The following is a 16,948-nucleotide window of genomic DNA, read 5'->3' on the forward strand; positions in this document are numbered from 1 at the left end:
GCAGAAGCAAAGAATCCTATCAGTAATCCTCACCCTGTTTCTCATGAGACACAAACCAGGACTATTTTTTTTTGGTTAATCAAAAGGTGAAAACTGATCTGAATCACAGATCAAATGCACTTCAGCACTGCTCATTGTGGAAATTCTAAAATCTAATGCACTATCCAACACGGATGCAAAGCCAAATTAACCAGTATTTATTTATTTATTTATTTACAGTTTTTCTAGGCCGACATTCGTTGGAGACATCATATCCGTTTACATAATAACATAACCACAGCGAAAGTGCTTTACAATGGAACAATGTAGAGAAAATGAACATATCTATGGGTGGGAAGATTACAAAGTGGGCTAAACTGGTTACGAATTTTACTAATTGAAGAACTTGAGTAACTTGGTATATTGTCGAACAACATATTTACAAATTACATATTAGCAAGGCAGGGGAGGATTAGCCAAACACAACTTGGAACATGGCTGGTGAAATTCAGCAGAGCACCACTACAACTTTCAGATGCTTATTTCCCCAACCAGCTCAGCTTTGGGCCCCCGAGTCCCCCTCTAAGCAAACTCGCCACGTTCTGTATGAGGCCTCCTTTGCATTAGGTGAGGGTCAGGGGAGGAGAGGGCTTGTTTGCGCATCTTGCCGTACTCACATTGAGGTGTGAATTTGTCACCGTGACAGTAGCCTGCAGACCCAGAGAGATGTTGGGCAGCGAAGGGGATGTATACAGGCTGAGCTGGCTGGCCGACCCATCCAAGTTTAATGATCTGTGCTGGGGATGCATCTGCTAAAAAAAAAGGAAGAATATGAAACTTGCCATACCTAGAACTTTGACATCATCTAAATAATTTTCCATGATGTGAGCATACTCGCCACCACTGCCCCTATGTGCTGAGGGTCAGAAGTGAACCTGGGAATGTCAGACTCTGATTCACTGCTAATCCCTTCCACTCCCTAAATAGTAAGCAGGCTGGAAACGCAGCTCAGCAGGGGGCACCCTCCCTCTTCTACCACTGGCTACATCATCCCCCTCTCCAACCCCAAACCAAAGGAGACATGAAAGAAGGAAGAAACCCATGGTAGGGCAGGTGTTTTTGTGGTTTTCATTCTGGGAATAATCTCCCAAGGCTAACATTGTGACAGAAAGTAAACACAGCTATTGTGGTGGGATAAACAGCCTTAAATAAATAAATGCCCCTTGTGTTGAGAGCCAGAGAGAGAAACAGACACAGTTATTACATAGCTGGTATCTCTCTATGCTTTATATAGCACAACCCTGAACATGAAATATTACAGGCAAAGCAGCTCCTTGCTCCATCAGTGCCATGTTTGGAGAGGGGATGCTCCAACCTCCTATATCAGCTGTTTAACTGTTTGATAGTGCATGGGTATAACTGCCAAGAAAGCGAGATAAGACCCTTGTGTGTTGTACCCAGTGTGAGATGTTACAGGCGTGTGTCAAACTCTTAACATGCACACGGCGGTCTGACACAGTACACATTGATGCGTGTGAAAATGTACGCGTTTGGGTGCCTAAGCATGCAAGCTATGTAAGGATCATGAAGGGAATACCTCTGCAACCCAGCTCGGCTGCTACCATCCCTCCCCCCCCCTGAAGGCCTGCCAAGAGTCTGACCTGAGTCTCCATTGCAGAAACAGAAGACTGCAGCTAAAATGTGAGAAAGCAGGCAAGGGCAAACCCAGTTCGTATTTCTCCAAGCTCACTTCATTTTTCAAATGCTGCAGAAAATTCAAGGTGAAATCCTGCCTGAGGAATTGGCTATATGGGCAAAGAGCCAAACATGGTAACCCCAAGCGCCTGTGCATGCACACACCCTGAGAAGGGACAGCTTGGATCTATGGCACTAAAACGAGCTTCTATTTCTCTTTCAGAATCAGCTCACTATGCTTCTCCTGCCTGGCTCTTGCTTTATGGGTGCTCCAGTTCAGGCTCAAAACTATCTGCAGTGAGCAGGGCCTCTCTGTGCCACAGATAAGCTGTGCAGATGGCCAGCAGCTCTGATTATTTTTATTTTATTTAATAGATTCTTATATACCGTCGTTCAGACATGACTGAATCTATGACTACACACTATGGGCTCAAATCTCCTTGTAAATAAGCTCCAGTCCATTCTGTTACTTGTGGGCAGGCTACCCCCCCCCCCCCCACCACCACCACACCACAGCTTCTTACTAAAACCAAAGGGATGAAAAGACTCAAGATGCAATGTATTACAAGTTCAATCTGAGAAAGCGCTCGGCACGGGAGGAAAGGTCACCAGTGTGCAGGAGAAGCTGGATGAGGCAGGCCCTGGGGCTGCCACAGCATGCATTGTACCTCGCTGTGGATGTTGGGCGCTGAACCTGTGAAGCCATTCTCTGCAATCGTGCTGTTGGAGCTGTTTGGGGAGCTGGGACCAGATCCAGGGGCACTGTTGCACACAGAAGACACTATGGGGAGGGGAAAAAGAAATAAGACACGATAAAGGCCTCTGAGTTCTTCACAGTAATGGACCCCCACCCCCATTCCCCAGGGAACAAAGAACGAATGGACAGCTCTCTATCCCAGCAGAGCCATCGTGTTCAGGGCATGCTGAACCCGGTTACTAAGGATTTTATTGGCCATTACCGCTCTTCCTGCGAACCTTCCCCTACCTTCGCTCACCTGAGATTTCGATAGCTCTCTTTTTGAAGGTACTGATTATTGTCCCATCCTTCCTTCGCAGAAGAGGGCTGCTTCTTCGTTCTGCCACTTTCTGTTTTAATCGCGAACGGACTTTTAAATTGGGTTCAGAAGCTATGAGAAAGAAATAGAAAAGAAGCTACCAATTAGTGCCCTGTGACGTCCCTTTCTTGTGTTTTCCAAGCACTGCTCCCTTTAATTCCTCTCCCCTCTCCTCCCTCCCCCACAGTCAATTCTTTTTTGGCCAGCACGTGAGATAAGCCAAGGCTCCGTATTCTCTAAGACATGAAGAGCAGCAAGGTACATAACACTTAGGGGTGGGTAGGGTATAAACTGGAAGGTCCAAGCTAACTTCCACTATTCCCACACTGTCAAGGGAAAGAAGAAATGAAGAGAGAGGCTCTCTTCACTTACAAAGCTAGAGTTTTCCTTTCCTGCTTCTTCTCACAACCCTCTAACCTGTTTTCCGTAGTGGGAAGTCATCTCTATTGTCATAGGTGCCGAGCAAGGGCAGTTTGTAGGATGGCGGTGTCCCAGGGGATCCTGTTTGAGGAGGGGAACTCTGGTCCAATGAGGTATGGTGGGCTCCCCTGGAGAGAGAAACAGAAAGAGAGAGAGATGCAGTTAGCATCATCCATTAAAAAAAAAAAAAAAAAAGTACCAGATGGTTGGTTGGGAAAGGCCTGAACATTTTGGCAGCCCAAAATGTAAAGCAGGAAGAGTGGCATGCTGCAGGATTCCTGAGCCTTATAGGGGCTGGGAAAATTCAGACTGCTCTGGAACCAGGAATGTCACCTGCTGCTCACAGAGGCAAAAAGCAAAGGCTCACAGGGTCGGGTCGATGAGAATGCCACACCCTTCCTCAGAGAGGTAAGAAAGGAAGGAGGAAGCAGATGCAATGCACAGAGTTCAAGCCTTTGCCTGTTTCAGACTATAATCCAGATAAGAAGATTTCTCTCCGTGTTTGGGGATGGGGAGCAGCCAAATCTCATCCATCTACAAGATATAAGACCTCTACCAACTATAAGCAAAGCCAGATCTCCCAAGGGCAAGCGGTAACACAGTACTGGCATAAAAGAACCTTCCCCCTGTTTAACACACACATAGAAAATGGTACCAGCATTTGTGAGGAGGTGTGGAATCAGATAAGACAGAATATGGGGTGCCGGGTGGGGGGCAGAAGGAATCATGCAACAGAATATTAAGGTGCTGGGTGGATCAGACATACCAGCATTTGGAGTGCTGTGGGAGGGAATGGTTTAGGCTGCTCCCCATTGGCTCCTTGGACTTACTCAGCAGGAACTCCTGGAGCTTTAATTTCACCTCGGTACTGGCAATTGCACCTGTATGTAACATACAAACACACACACCAGAGAAGAAAAAACCTTTTCAGAGATGATATAGAAGGTGAAACATCAGAAAAGGGCATAGTCTTCTTAATAATCGGGACATTTTGAACTGGCAGTTTCCTCCTGCATCTTTGGGAGTCCAGCTCAATCGAGGAAGGGGGGGATGTTTCCTCTGTTTAAACACCCCCATCTCCTATCTCTCCAAGGGCCGCAGCTCCCTCTGCAACCTGGAATGTGTGTATGTCCTAATCTCATCAGTGGGTATCACTGTTGATGCATGGTGGAGATGCCCTACCACTATGCCCCTCTCCCCCATTCCTGCTCCCAAAGAAAAAAAAAAATAACTTCAGGGGCTATGAATGTTTCTTTTGATAGAGTTGTTTACCTGTAACAGGTGTTCTCAGAGAACAGCAGGATGTTAGCTCTCATACATAGGTGACATCATCCTATGGAGCCTGGCACGGAACTTTTACATCAAAGTTTCTATAACTATTGACTGTGCCTTACTGAGAATGCCCATGTATGCTAAGATACCATGCATCCGCGTGGGGGCCCCTACAGTCTTGTACCTTAGCAAATAAAACTGAAGCCAACTTCAAAGGGAGATGGGCAGATTTCATGAGGACAGTAGGATGACAGTCCTCACACATGGAGAATCCCTAGCTACAGACTGCCCCAAATGAAAAAAAGTGGCAACAACAAGTAGTGCCAACAGACACCAACAGAATGTTTGTTGGCAACAAGCCTTTTTATCTTTTTATACTTCTCCTATGAGGGGCAGCCTGAAACAAAAAAAAAAGGGTCCTGGGAGGGAAAGCAGTTGGGTTCAACACCTCAAACGAATCCGGCAGGACACACTGGCCAAACGTGTCACGTCAGCCATGGCTATCCAAAATAGTAGCAGATGTGAATGTGTGGCGAGAACTCCATGGCGCGGCTTTGCGGATCTCATCCATGAAGACTGATCGTAAGTGAGCTACCAATATTGTTATAGCTCGGACAAAGTAAGCCTTGAATTAGTGCACCAGATTCAGGTCCGCCTGGTCATAATAGAAGGAAATGCAATCTGCTAGTCAATTAGATAACATCAGTTTGGCAACAGCTAGCCCTAATTTGTTGCTATCAAAAGAAACAAAAGCTGGGTGGACTTCCTATGGGCTTCAGTCTGCTCCAGGTAGATGGCCAAGGCTCTTTTACAGTCCAGGTGTTTGTTCACCTTGGTGGGCATGTGGCCTGAGAATGAATATTGGAAGCATGATTGACTGGTTAAGATGGAATTTTGACACAAAAATGGGTGCGCAGAACCACTGTATCATGATGAAATTTGGTATATGGATAAGGTACTAGAATCTGGAGCTCACCGACCCTGCATTCTGAAGTGACTGCCACCAAAAACACAACCTTATAGGTCAAGTACTTCAGGTTACAGGAGTGTAGTGACTCAAATGAAGCTTTCATCAGCGGGGGGCATGATGGGAGGCTTCAAATTAAGCAGATCCCACGTGAATCGGACAACCAACAGCTATACAGAGATGGGTTTACCTTCTACCTGCTGGTGATAAGCACCGATTGTACTAAGGTGAATGCTTACTGAGCTAGTTTTGAGACAAGACCCAGATAGATGAGGAAGGTATTCAAGCAGTTTTTGTGCAGAGCAGGAGAAAGGATATAGGGCCTTCTGCTCACATCACAGGATAAACTTCTTCCACTTAAATCCATAAGACTTTCTAATGGAATCCTTTCTTGAAGCTAGCAAAACTCAAGACACATCATCAGATCGAGGGGTTGCAAAATCAACTTCTCAACATCTGGGCAGCGAGAGCCAGGGACCAGATGTTGGGTTGGTGCAGCTTTTTTCAATCCTGACTGATGAGATCTGGGGGGAGTTCCCAGCCTGACTGACAACTCTCTGAGAAGTGGAAACCAAATCTGTCTCAGCCAAAAGGGGGCTATGAGGATCCTAGTTCCCTGGTCTTCTCTCAGCTTCAGAGTCTTCGTCATTAGCAATATCGAGGATACGCATACAGAAACTCTCTGCCCCATTGCAGGGTGAAGGCGTTCAAGGCTAGTTTGCCCTGTGTTTGTTTTATGGAACAGAAAAGCTGAGCCTTCCTGTTCAGAAGAGATGCTAACAGATCCAATACCGAGTTCCCACACTGGCAGAAAATCTGTCTTGCTACCCACCCGGTCCAGTGATCACTCATGAGATTCCAGGATTTGGCTCAATCTGTTCACCAGGATATTCTCCAAACCTGCCAGATATATTGCCCTAAGAACTAGCCCTTGAGAGAAGGCCCAGTCCCATAGCTGGAGAGCTACCTGACACAGGTGGTATGATCTTGTGCCTCCCTGCTTGTTGATGTAATACTTTGCAACCTGACTGTCCGTTTGAACTGGGACCATTTTGTTGACTAGCCAAACTCGAAAAGCATTTAGCGCATACAGATCGCCTTTAGCTCCAGGAAGTTTATCTGATGAAGCTTTGCCTAAGCAGACCAAAGACCTTGGGTGCAGAGCCCCTCTACATGAGCTCTCTATCCCAGGTTAGACGATTCCGTGGTAAGGATAATTTGAACTGGAGATATTTGGAAGGATATACTTTTGTTCAGACTGGAATTCTCCCACCACCAGGACAGCAAGTCCTTGAGCGGATGTGATATGTATGCTATCTTGTAGATCCTGGTGGTCTGCAGCCATTGAGATCTGAGGGTCCATTGGGCTCTTCTCATATGGATACATGCCAAGGAAGTGACATGTATGTTGGATGCCGTATAGCCCAATATCCTCAACATGTCCGATGCTGATGTCTGCTGATTCAGTCGGATCCTTTCCACTGCAGATATCAAGACAATAGCCTTCTGAGGTGGAAAGGAAGGCTTTTGCCAGAGTCATATCTAGCAGAGCTCCAATGAACTCCAATTGAGATGATGGGCTCAAGTGGGATCTGAAGCAATTAAGAACTCCAATACCCAGATGATCTTGCTCATTGATTCTGGGGAACTCGTCTGCAATGTGCTCTTAACTAGCCAATCATCCAAGAAGGGATGCATATGTACACCCAGCATGTGTAGGTGCACCACTACCATGCAAGGCATGCGGTAAAGAAACATGTTACTAATACTAGGCCAAAGGCAGCATGCGATACTGGAGGTGATGGTTTGCTTCCGCACCATGAATCTCAGATATTTCCTATGATGAGGGACTCTTCTCTATGTGCATGTGTGCTGCCTCTTTTTTAAAAAAAGGGAATTAAAGTGCCCAGGGAAAGTATCTTTAACATTTTTCTTTTGTTCAAGGTCCTTAGATTTAGGATGATCCACTTCTTTTCTTGGGAATCAAGTAATACTTGGTTTAAAATCCCCACCTTCTTTCCCCTGATGGAATGGGTTTGACCACTCTGGTCTCTAAGAGGGAGGAGGGCTCCTTTTGAAGCAGTTCCTGATACAGCGAGTGACATTTTGGGTCCGGGGCCGATTTGGTGGGATGCCCAATAGATTCAATTTTTCCCTCTTCTTATGATGCAAAGGACCCATTGGTCTGAAGGTATACTGGGTCAATGGTTTATGTAAAACCTCAGCCTGCCTCTGACCAGAAGGTTCTCTGGCTTGGGTACTGAGATGCAGGCTAAGCTCTCGGCGGACCAGTGAAAACATATCTCTGAAGTTGACTGCAGTTCTAGTTGTGACTTACGGTCCTGCTGCTGCCTCAGATGGGCACGTGTGACCAGTTTTGATTGAGACTGGAAAGGTGGAGGGTAGCGCTTTCTCAGTTGGAAAATGTGCCTCCTCTGTCCCAGCCTCAAATACCTCCTGGAAGTGGAGGGTAGGTCTGGAATAGTAGCAAAGAATTGCTGCAATGTCGCACAATGTTCACAGATCTGTGCCATTACAGCTTTCACCTTATCTATGATGAAATTCTTTCAAGAGTATAGCACATCCACAAGTCTTTCCTGGACCTCTGGTTTTAGGTCTGAGGTCCAGAGCCAAATGAGTCTGCGGGCACCAATCCCCACTGCTGAGACTCTCGCCATCTCAAAAACATTACATATCAAGCAGCCCATGTGTTTTCCACTCTCCATTCCTGTGACTACCAGTGACTGGAGGGCATCTGGCTACTTCTGAGGAAGCTGCTCTGCTACCTCCTGCATCTGCTTCAGTGGGTCACTCATATACTAGCCCATGAAAAGCTGGTAAGAAGCTATGAAAGGCCTTTCTCCCAAGAGTGTACAGGGTCCTCTGTGCCCCTTACCAAGGGGCACAGAGGAAGGATCCTCTGCATCTTGGCTTTCTGGAGAGAAGATTCAACTACCACAGACTGATACAGTAGCTATTTGGCTTCAAATGTGGGTTCTTCTGGACAAGATAAACAGAGTCTGCCTTCCTGTAAGAGAAGCCATGGGGGTGGGGTTTCTCCCACATCCTCATCTGCATATCCTGAAGGATTTTGTGGACTGGGACTGCCTTGACCTCCTTAGGATGTTTCACAAGCTGGAGGACATCCAGAATTTTGATTCTGGTTTCATCTTCCAACTGTAAAGTAAAGGGAGTGGCCTCTGCCATTCTCCAGATAAAACCTGTGAAAGAGAAGTCCTCAGGAGGGGACTTCCTTCTCTCTGGGGGAGAAGAGGGGTCAGAGAGAAGACCTGATGACTCCTCTTCTTCAGAGGCTTTCTCTAATCCATAGCTTTACTCCATGGATATTCAAGAGTCTGACTTCCCATGCTTTGCCAGGGCAAGAACGCCAGCAGTGCGCGTTCCTTAGCCAAGGTCCATTGCGCATCAGTGGAGAATGAGGCCAATGCTTCTTCAGCTTCTCTCGATGCCCAGTATTGGAACTCCTCAATGCCAATGTCAAAAAGGCAGAACCCATCACTTTCTTCGATCAGGAAGAGTCAGATGATGGCCTGTTCCTGGGTTCCCTATCCGCCCTTAGCACCAAGGGAACCAATGGATGATGACACTTCCTCTACTGATGCAGCTCTGAGGGCCCTTGATGTCAATGCCTCCAATACCTTCCTGTATTAGACTTTGTGTGCCCAAAGTGCTTCTCCATCAATTCCATTCAGGACTAACGTCCTTTCGAGATCATGGTTAAGCATTTGTGACACCTCTGGACATCATGCGATGCCCCCAGGCACAGGCCACATCTTTCATAAGGATCAGTGATAGACATAACCCTGGTGTACCAGGGGCATCACTGGAATCTACTAGATATGTTCGACTGAAGATAAGGGAAGCAAAATCAAACTTTATGATAGCAAAAATGAATGCCCTCCACGTATCTATGACACACCATCCCGGTACCAAAACAACAATGAAAACTTAAGAATGCTCGAAAAATCTGCCAAAGGAAATCTGCCAAAGGAAGGCAGAAACAATACTGTAGGAGCCCACATCCAATAATCCTTTCAAAAACCGCAAAAAGAAGCCTAAAGCAGGAGAAGTGAGGCAAACCATGACCAGAGGCTCTGCAGAAAAAGGAAGACCGAAAGGGGCCCCCACATAGACATGTGGTATGTTAGCACACTAGGGCATGCTCAATAAGAAACAATCAAAGGTCTAGAAAATTTGACAAAAAAGTTTCATGCTGGGCTCCATCGGATGATGACACCTACGTGTGAGGACTGCCATCATGTTTGCCCTTGGAGAAATCCCAGCCCCAGTCAGTACTAGGAACGTAAGTGGGCTCTGAAACTGGATCCAGATCTCCCACATGGCAGCAAGGAGCACTGGCATAGCCCAAAATGGGCCAATCTGAGCTGCAGCGAACCCAGAGACATCAATAAAGAAGCTACATTTCCCAGTAACCCAATACAGAGAAGTGCAGACATTTTTGACAGCTCTCTTCTTAACACATTCCCCCTTTCTCAGTCTGTATCCATAGTAACCGTGGTAAAAGCTAGGCTGTCTCCCCCCAAAACCTTCTTGTCAGTTCCGCTCCTCCCAGACTCACTCTCTTTGCTCTTCTCCTTGTTACGCAAGCTGAGGAGCTGCTGCTCTAGCCGCTGCTTCTCTAGCTCCTCTTGATGCTGCTGCTCCCGTTTGCGTTGCTGCTCCAGTTCCTGCTGTCGCTTGGCTGCCAGGATCTCCTGTTGTTGCTGTTGGCACAGAGACAGAGTCACTTCAGTCAAGGTTGGGGGTCAGGTACCATGACAGATGGGGGAAAGGGCAGTTTCTGAAGACCCTCGGACGCTGTGAATTTATGCTAAGAGGCAGCAAAAAGGCCCTGCAAAGCACAATGAAGTAGGGATCCTGGGACAGTACTGCACCTCATTGTCACAGAAAGCAAAGGACTATGGAGAAAGGAAGGAATCAGGAACACCGCCACTAGGGAAGTCCTGGTTTGCACTAAGTTGGAAAAAACAAGTAGGCATAGAGAAAGAGCAGCAAAGGGAAGCAAGAGAGTTGGCACAAGGCAGGAGGAGGCTGGAATGAGATGACAGGAGGAGGGACATGATGGGGAGGAGGAGGATCACCTTGAGGTGTTTTTGGAGCTGCACCTCATGCTGGCGGGTCAGGTGTTCATGCTGCTTCTGGAACTCAGCGAAGAGGAGCTGCTTCTGGAGCTGCTGCTGCTGTTTCAGGAGTTGCAGCTCATGCTGCAGCTGCTGCTCCCGTATGACAGGGTCCACGCTCGACAAGGCCAACCTTGGCTCTGACCGCAGATCCACAGGGCTACTGTTGTTGCTGGAGTTTGGCATGACCAGCACAGGCTTAACATCAATTCCTGGGGAGAAAGAAAAAGTCAAAGATGTTTCAAGTTAACATGAAATCCAGTATCATGCTAACATTAAACAGCTTCCATAGGGATCTGTCTTTTAGCACCATTTTATTGCTTAACCAGAATGAAGATTATAGTTTGCAATGCTCCAATTTTAACAAAATCAGACATGTGTATGGTCCTTATTTTAACCTGGCATGTATTTAACCCTCTGCTCTTTGCCAGAAAAGTCAAGCAGGCTCTGTCACTCTTGTCCCTCACTATCTTATTGGTATCACAGCAGATGGGGGTTCCCTGCCACCAATAGCCAGTTCCCCAGACTTTGACCTACAAAAGCGCATACCTCACACCAGGAAACTATCCTCGGGACACATCTGAACAATGCCAAAGGCCATCTGAAATAGAATCCATCCCCAAATTCACAATATCAGCTCAGCCAAGAGCTGGACAAATGTTCTGCGGCTTTTGATCCATAGAGACTTCAAATGTGAAGCTATCATGGACAGAAATTTGGAAAACCGTGTCATCCAAAAGCCTTGATGAGACTGCCCGTTTGTATAATGCCATGCATTCACTTCATAACGGATGTAACAAGAAACCATCGGTTTACCCTGTGAGGAGAGAAACCGGGTTTGCAAAGCAAACAAGTGTTTGAGCAGGGCAGGCAGAACAGCGCCAGCATCAGATAATCTGCTTTTCAACACTTTTATTGTAATTACTCTGAAAAACGGTGCTAAATATAGACCGAATCAAACAGCAGCTGCTTCAAGAGCGTAAAGGGAAAGGAAAAACAAACAAAGACAGGCCGAGGAAAGGACAAAACCAAAAGAAAACCAGGGAAGAGGTGCAGATGGACAAAAATCAGAGGAGGAAGAGAAAGCAAGAAAGACCAGAGAGAAGACTTGGATGGACAAGGAGATGCTGTCAACAAAGATGATGGGAGAGAAGACACAACAGGAAATCAAGTAAATCCGGAAACCAGTTATTTAGCCAAAAAACAACAACCACAACAACAAAAAAGCACCATCAATAGCCTGCTATCACATTTAAAATGAAGACAGAGGATTATATGGATAACTGCTCCAAAATCCAATTTCACACAACAAAATAAAATACCTGGCATTCAGGCTGGATAATGCCATCATGGTGCCCAGTACCCATGTGGCACCCTCCAGAAGAGTGAAACCTCGTCTCAGTTATGCCACTAGAATGCAACCTCCCATCCCGATCCCGCTGTTTTCTAATAGCACAAAACCTTTGGAACTTATATCCCAGGTTTTATGGTTTTCACGCAATCATGTGCGGTCAAATTTACACTGAAACACTGCCATCAAATTTTCCTACAAAGAAACTGGCATCCAGTCCTCCAAAATGAAATACAAAGGGCCAAGGTAGAGGGCAATCACATCACAAAAAGTCAGCCCTCTCGCCCTTCAGAGTTGAAGTGAGTGCAGACCCAGCTGCTGTTCTGCCTCCTCCCACCATTCACCATGCACCCCCCCACCCCCACCCCCCCCAGTGCGGAGGCGGCTGCTTTAAACCGCACAGGCCGGATTCCCCGAAAAGCACAGCTGGCTTCCAGGGGGAATCCCAAGGCAGAATTCCAGCCCTCGCACGCAACACCATATTGTTCAAAGTGGCAACTGTACCACTGACTATTTATCTATCTACGAAATAATATGCAGCTTTTGTGACTGCCCTCGGCCTCCAGGCTACGGGCTGCTCCTGAGACAAATACACCCTCAGCTCATTGTGTGACACTGCCACAAAAGGAAGGTACCGCCCACAGGCTTAAAAACGGTCCTTCTTAATGGGATGGAATCCAGGTACAACCCATCCTCTCGCCATCAGCCCCTGCTATCTGCTGAGCCAGTGATTAGCCATGGTTACCCTAGGAGCCCTCTCTGACAGGATGCACTGGGGCAATCACACACCCAACTTACCTCTGGCCACATTCAACAATGGTAAATTGGGGCTTTATCTTTGTTTCACACCAGTTTGGTCTGGGGAGGGGCACAGTAAGGTTCTGAGCAATACCACTTTCTTTGTGATAAAACATGAAGACAAAATGTCAACATTATTATACACGTAGAGGGACATTTTCCAAAGGATTTTCAAGGGTAAAAGGGCATTTACCTGCGAAAATCCCCTCTGAAAATTGCCACAATCCCCCCACCCTTCCCGGACAAAAAGGTGGTGCAGGGCAGGAGGCCAGAGCAGGCTGGCTGACCCACGTACCAGGATTTCAATTTGAAACCTCGACTTCTTCTTTATTCCTACAATATTCCTGCAGTACTGGTGGTGCTGGGTTCTCCAAAGGGAAACTCCCCTAGTCTTTCTCTTTGAAAAGGCACGGCTGGCTGGGGCCACCAGTTCTTCAATACCCACAGACTTTTTCCACTTGCAAAATCTGCATTATTAATCTCATGGATGGAATTGAAAATGAAGTCCCTGCACGTTGTCCCCCTACCTATGCCCTCTTTGCTGCACAGACCAGGGGAGGGGTTCAGTCCCCAATTTTACATGGGGAAAATCTTTTGAAAATATACTGACAGCCTGCTGAGCTTTGTGTATGGATGCCTTTGTAGGACACTCGCAAGTATCGTAGAGGCCAGACTAAGGTATTGAATTAAAACAAGGAACAGGATTTATTTTAAAAAATTGTTCCTTTGCCAAAAGTGTCAAACAAACTGGAAAAGTGAAGCAAACATGGTGACCCTGTGCTGTCCTGGGAGGCGAGAGAGATCTGAGCCAGGTGCCCCAAGGTCCTGGGAGAGGCACGAGAACCAAGTTATTTGCCCTGAGGTCCCAAGGAGGGGAGAGAAAAAGACAAATCAGGTGCTCCAAGTTCCCAAGACAAAACACAGATCCAAGCAAGGTCGTGTACTCCGAGATCCCAGGAAGGGAGAGAAATGCAAGCTATGTACCCCCGGGACAGGCGTCTGAAATCGGAGTCAGGCGCTCCCAGGTCCCAGGAGAAGGAAGATGCAAGCTTCTGGTGGAGTTAGTTCTGCCTGGATTGTGGAAGCAGCTGTGATCCTGGTGCACCTCTGGGCTGATCACCTTATACAGCCTGCCTCTCAGCAATTATGATAAACCTTTCCGTGAAGTATTTATTTATATATGTAGATTAATAATGCTTTCCACATAAACAATGAGATGAGAGCCACAGAAGATTATAGGACTGACAGGAAGGGCTTACAAACTTAAGAGATGACAAAAGCGACACATGAGCAAAGCAGGTAAGGGAAAAAAAAACAAAAGCAAATTCTAAATGGCAACATGAATCTCATAATTTGTAACCTGTCTAGAATGCTTGCTAGGCAGGAAGTACATATTTTAAATAAATGGTTAGCCATCCAGACAAACACTATTCTGGTTTCTCGAACAGAAAGCGTCTGGTCCAGGAAAGGAGTAAAGGACCCCCTTAGGCTTGAGATGTGAGAAAGGGCTGAAGCTCTTTGCAGCAGGTGTTCAGAAGGTCTCTGAGCGGGAACCCCATTTGTATGCAGGTAAGGAAGGCTCGGCACTTGAATGAATAACCTGTTCTAATCTAAAGCCAGAAGTCAGGGAGGCTTGGAGGGCAGCACAGAATATTAATCTTCTCTGGCATCTCTTCCTCCACCCAGGTGGGCACATCCGCTGAGCAGAGGCACGCAGTTTCTGATCAGTCATTGCAGTAAAGGATTAATACACTAATCCATTACAAAAACATCACAATGTTTCCTTCTGAGGCACCTTTCTACTCATGTCCCCGCTCACAGCCTTTGAGTGAAAACTAACGGAAAAAAAGTGGTAGCACCCACCTAGCTAAGGCCAAGCATGACCATTCTGCAAAAGCCCAATATCAAATCACGCTCAGATTACATTTTAACATGCCCCTGGTTTGCTAAGACTCCACAAGCAAGGCTTGAATTTAGAACAACGGATCACAGTGGTCCTTGTCATCTCCTCGCCCTCAAAGTGTCAGCTTGACTGGTGCTCGATTCTGGCGACAGTGCTCAAACCCAGGACATAAAATCCCAGCAAACAAAACAAAAACCGGGCCCTTCTATTTGCAAGGAGAGGTTTACATGAGACCAAGCCCCGAACGGAAAAGAAAAACACAGTAAATTATTCATGGACTCCTAACATCTGGAATAAAAAAAACGTGTGCGCGATGGCGGCGGAATGACACATTTCTTTAAACTCATCCATGGCATGAGGCACTGGCAGGCAGCTAGCAAAGGGGGGATGGGGAATTCCTTGGCCTTTCCAGGAGGATCCGTTACTAAACAGGAGAATCTGTGTGGCATTAAGGAAATAGTGGTTCTTTCAGGGCGGCGGGGTTGGAGGTCTGAGGGCAGCAAATGTGCCCATGATAGACAGACTGCACACTTTCAGGAGAGAGAAAAAACAGTGTCCAACAGCTCAGGAAGGCAGCTCGGATCTTTCCGGCCTTTGGATGTGTGTCTTTTTGCACAGCCCTGTGCCAATGTCAGCAGATCAGAAAAGCAGGGAGCCACAATTTATGAAACATGGGATGCATGGCCTGGGCCAATGAAATGATACGTTACAAAGCAGGGATCTTTTAAATATAGAATCACATTTTTTTGAATGAAGCGAGCTCCACATGCCCCTTGTCAGGATGCTCCGTGCTCACGACCAAACGCTATGACTCCGTTCTTTCTGCCCACTCAGAGCCAGAATTGAGAACACACGCCTTCCCTGTCAGTACCAGCTTCTGATTCATGTATTGCTGCAGGGCGAGCAAACGAAACGTGATGCGACTCCCGGAGCAGCAGGAGCTCCTCTTCATTCACATCTTCCGGCTGCAGCGCTGCCCCGCTTCCTCCTCTGCGGCAGCCAGAACCCTACTGTGGTCTTGGGACAGAGCGCCTTCTCTCCTGCGCTTCCTGCTTTAGAGATCCCTGGGAGGCAGAGAGCTGCCTGCCAGCTGCTACTCCAAGATCCCTCCATAACAGACACAAAAGATTATAAAAGCTTTCGACCCACCCTCCCCATTCCACCTTGGCTTACATTTCTACACTTTGCCTAAAGCTCCTCCCTCTTGGAAGCAGCTACAACCACCACAGTTCTGCTCCCTGGTGCCTCCTGCTGGGAGGCAGCGTTAATCAACATCTCTGCACGGTTACCTCCAGCACCCACTTCTTGGAGGGTAAGAACAGCATAGCTGCTTACGTGCTTCCACCATTCTCGGTCCCGACTCTGCAGCACCAAAGCCCTCTCTGAATTCTCAAAGAGGGCTTTTTTTTTTTTTTTTTCTTTTTACGTAACTAGGTAGCTCCCACGAACAGGTTCCTGCTGCTTTAATTGGTGCCTAGGGATGCTGGAGCAGCGCAACAGGTCTAATACTGTCACCAGCAATTAATCCTTCCCTGCAAGAAGGCTGTGTGTTTCTTTGCTACCCAGAGAGAACACATTTGATGGTTACAAACAAAGAGAAAACATCACATCTGCTGGTGTAGATGAACAATCTGGGAAGGAACATGCAAAGGTCGGGGCAGAAAAAGAGAAAGGCAGCAGTGCTGAAAGGGCAGGGTCAGCTAGACTGGGAATGGGAACCAGAGGAACGATCAGGGGGCAACAGGCAAGCAGATTTGTTCTAGTTTGCCGATGCTGCTCACGCTTTCAAGACTCACGGGGTCTGCACCTGCATAATTATCGCTCAATTATTCTGAAACGAAATGGCCTTGGCCAATCAGCAGGCTGGGACGATGTGCTGTCACTCACTTCCAATAACAGCAAACAACGCAGAAACCTGTCTCCCATGCGAGGCTGCCTTAGAAGGACGAAAACCTGGCAACCCCTTTAAAACCAGGACTGCATTCAACCGTCCTGATCACATGCAGCTGGCTTACAAATACTACAGAGCGACAGTACTGGAAGCAGAAAGGTCTTCTGAGCCCAAAATGGGTGCAACAAGAATGGGAGTACAAGCACGTCCCCCCCCCCCCCCCCCCCATATACACTCGCTCTGTTGGGTCACACTTGCTCTAGGGAAGAGCTTCTCAACCTTTCTTTTTTTTTTTTTTTAATATATACCAGGGCACACTTTCAAGTTTGCTTGGTCCTCGTGGCACACCGAATCAAATTTTATAATGTCACATATATTCATACCCGCTGGTCACTCATGTGACTGTGAAAATGCCAGGAAGTGTACTTTTAACTTAATTGAACAGCACTATCTTT

General features: G+C 47.0%; 1 protein-coding gene across 5 annotated transcripts in view; it reads right to left on the reverse strand.

Annotated features, from left to right (window-relative positions):
• The window catches only part of HDAC5 (histone deacetylase 5), a 178,931-nt gene that overhangs the window by 100,015 nt on the left and 61,968 nt on the right, over positions 1-16,948 (reverse strand). For 3 of the 5 annotated variants that reach the window (XM_029572400.1, XM_029572401.1, XM_029572397.1), the window contains 7 exons: positions 10,512-10,762; positions 9,989-10,133; positions 3,916-4,030; positions 3,147-3,277; positions 2,670-2,801; positions 2,343-2,455; positions 657-791 (listed from right to left, as the gene is read on the reverse strand). In XM_029572400.1, the coding sequence (XP_029428260.1) occupies positions 657-791; positions 2,343-2,455; positions 2,670-2,801; positions 3,147-3,277; positions 3,916-4,030; positions 9,989-10,133; positions 10,512-10,762 (1,022 nt within the window). The remainder of the gene's footprint in view (positions 1-656; positions 792-2,342; positions 2,456-2,669; positions 2,802-3,146; positions 3,278-3,915; positions 4,031-9,988; positions 10,134-10,511; positions 10,763-16,948) is intronic. The other 2 variants (XM_029572399.1, XM_029572398.1) reach the window with 2 other exon arrangements.

The sequence above is a fragment of the Rhinatrema bivittatum genome, chromosome 12 (assembly GCF_901001135.1).
Source record: "Rhinatrema bivittatum chromosome 12, aRhiBiv1.1, whole genome shotgun sequence".
Classification (NCBI taxonomy): Eukaryota; Metazoa; Chordata; class Amphibia; order Gymnophiona; family Rhinatrematidae; genus Rhinatrema; species Rhinatrema bivittatum.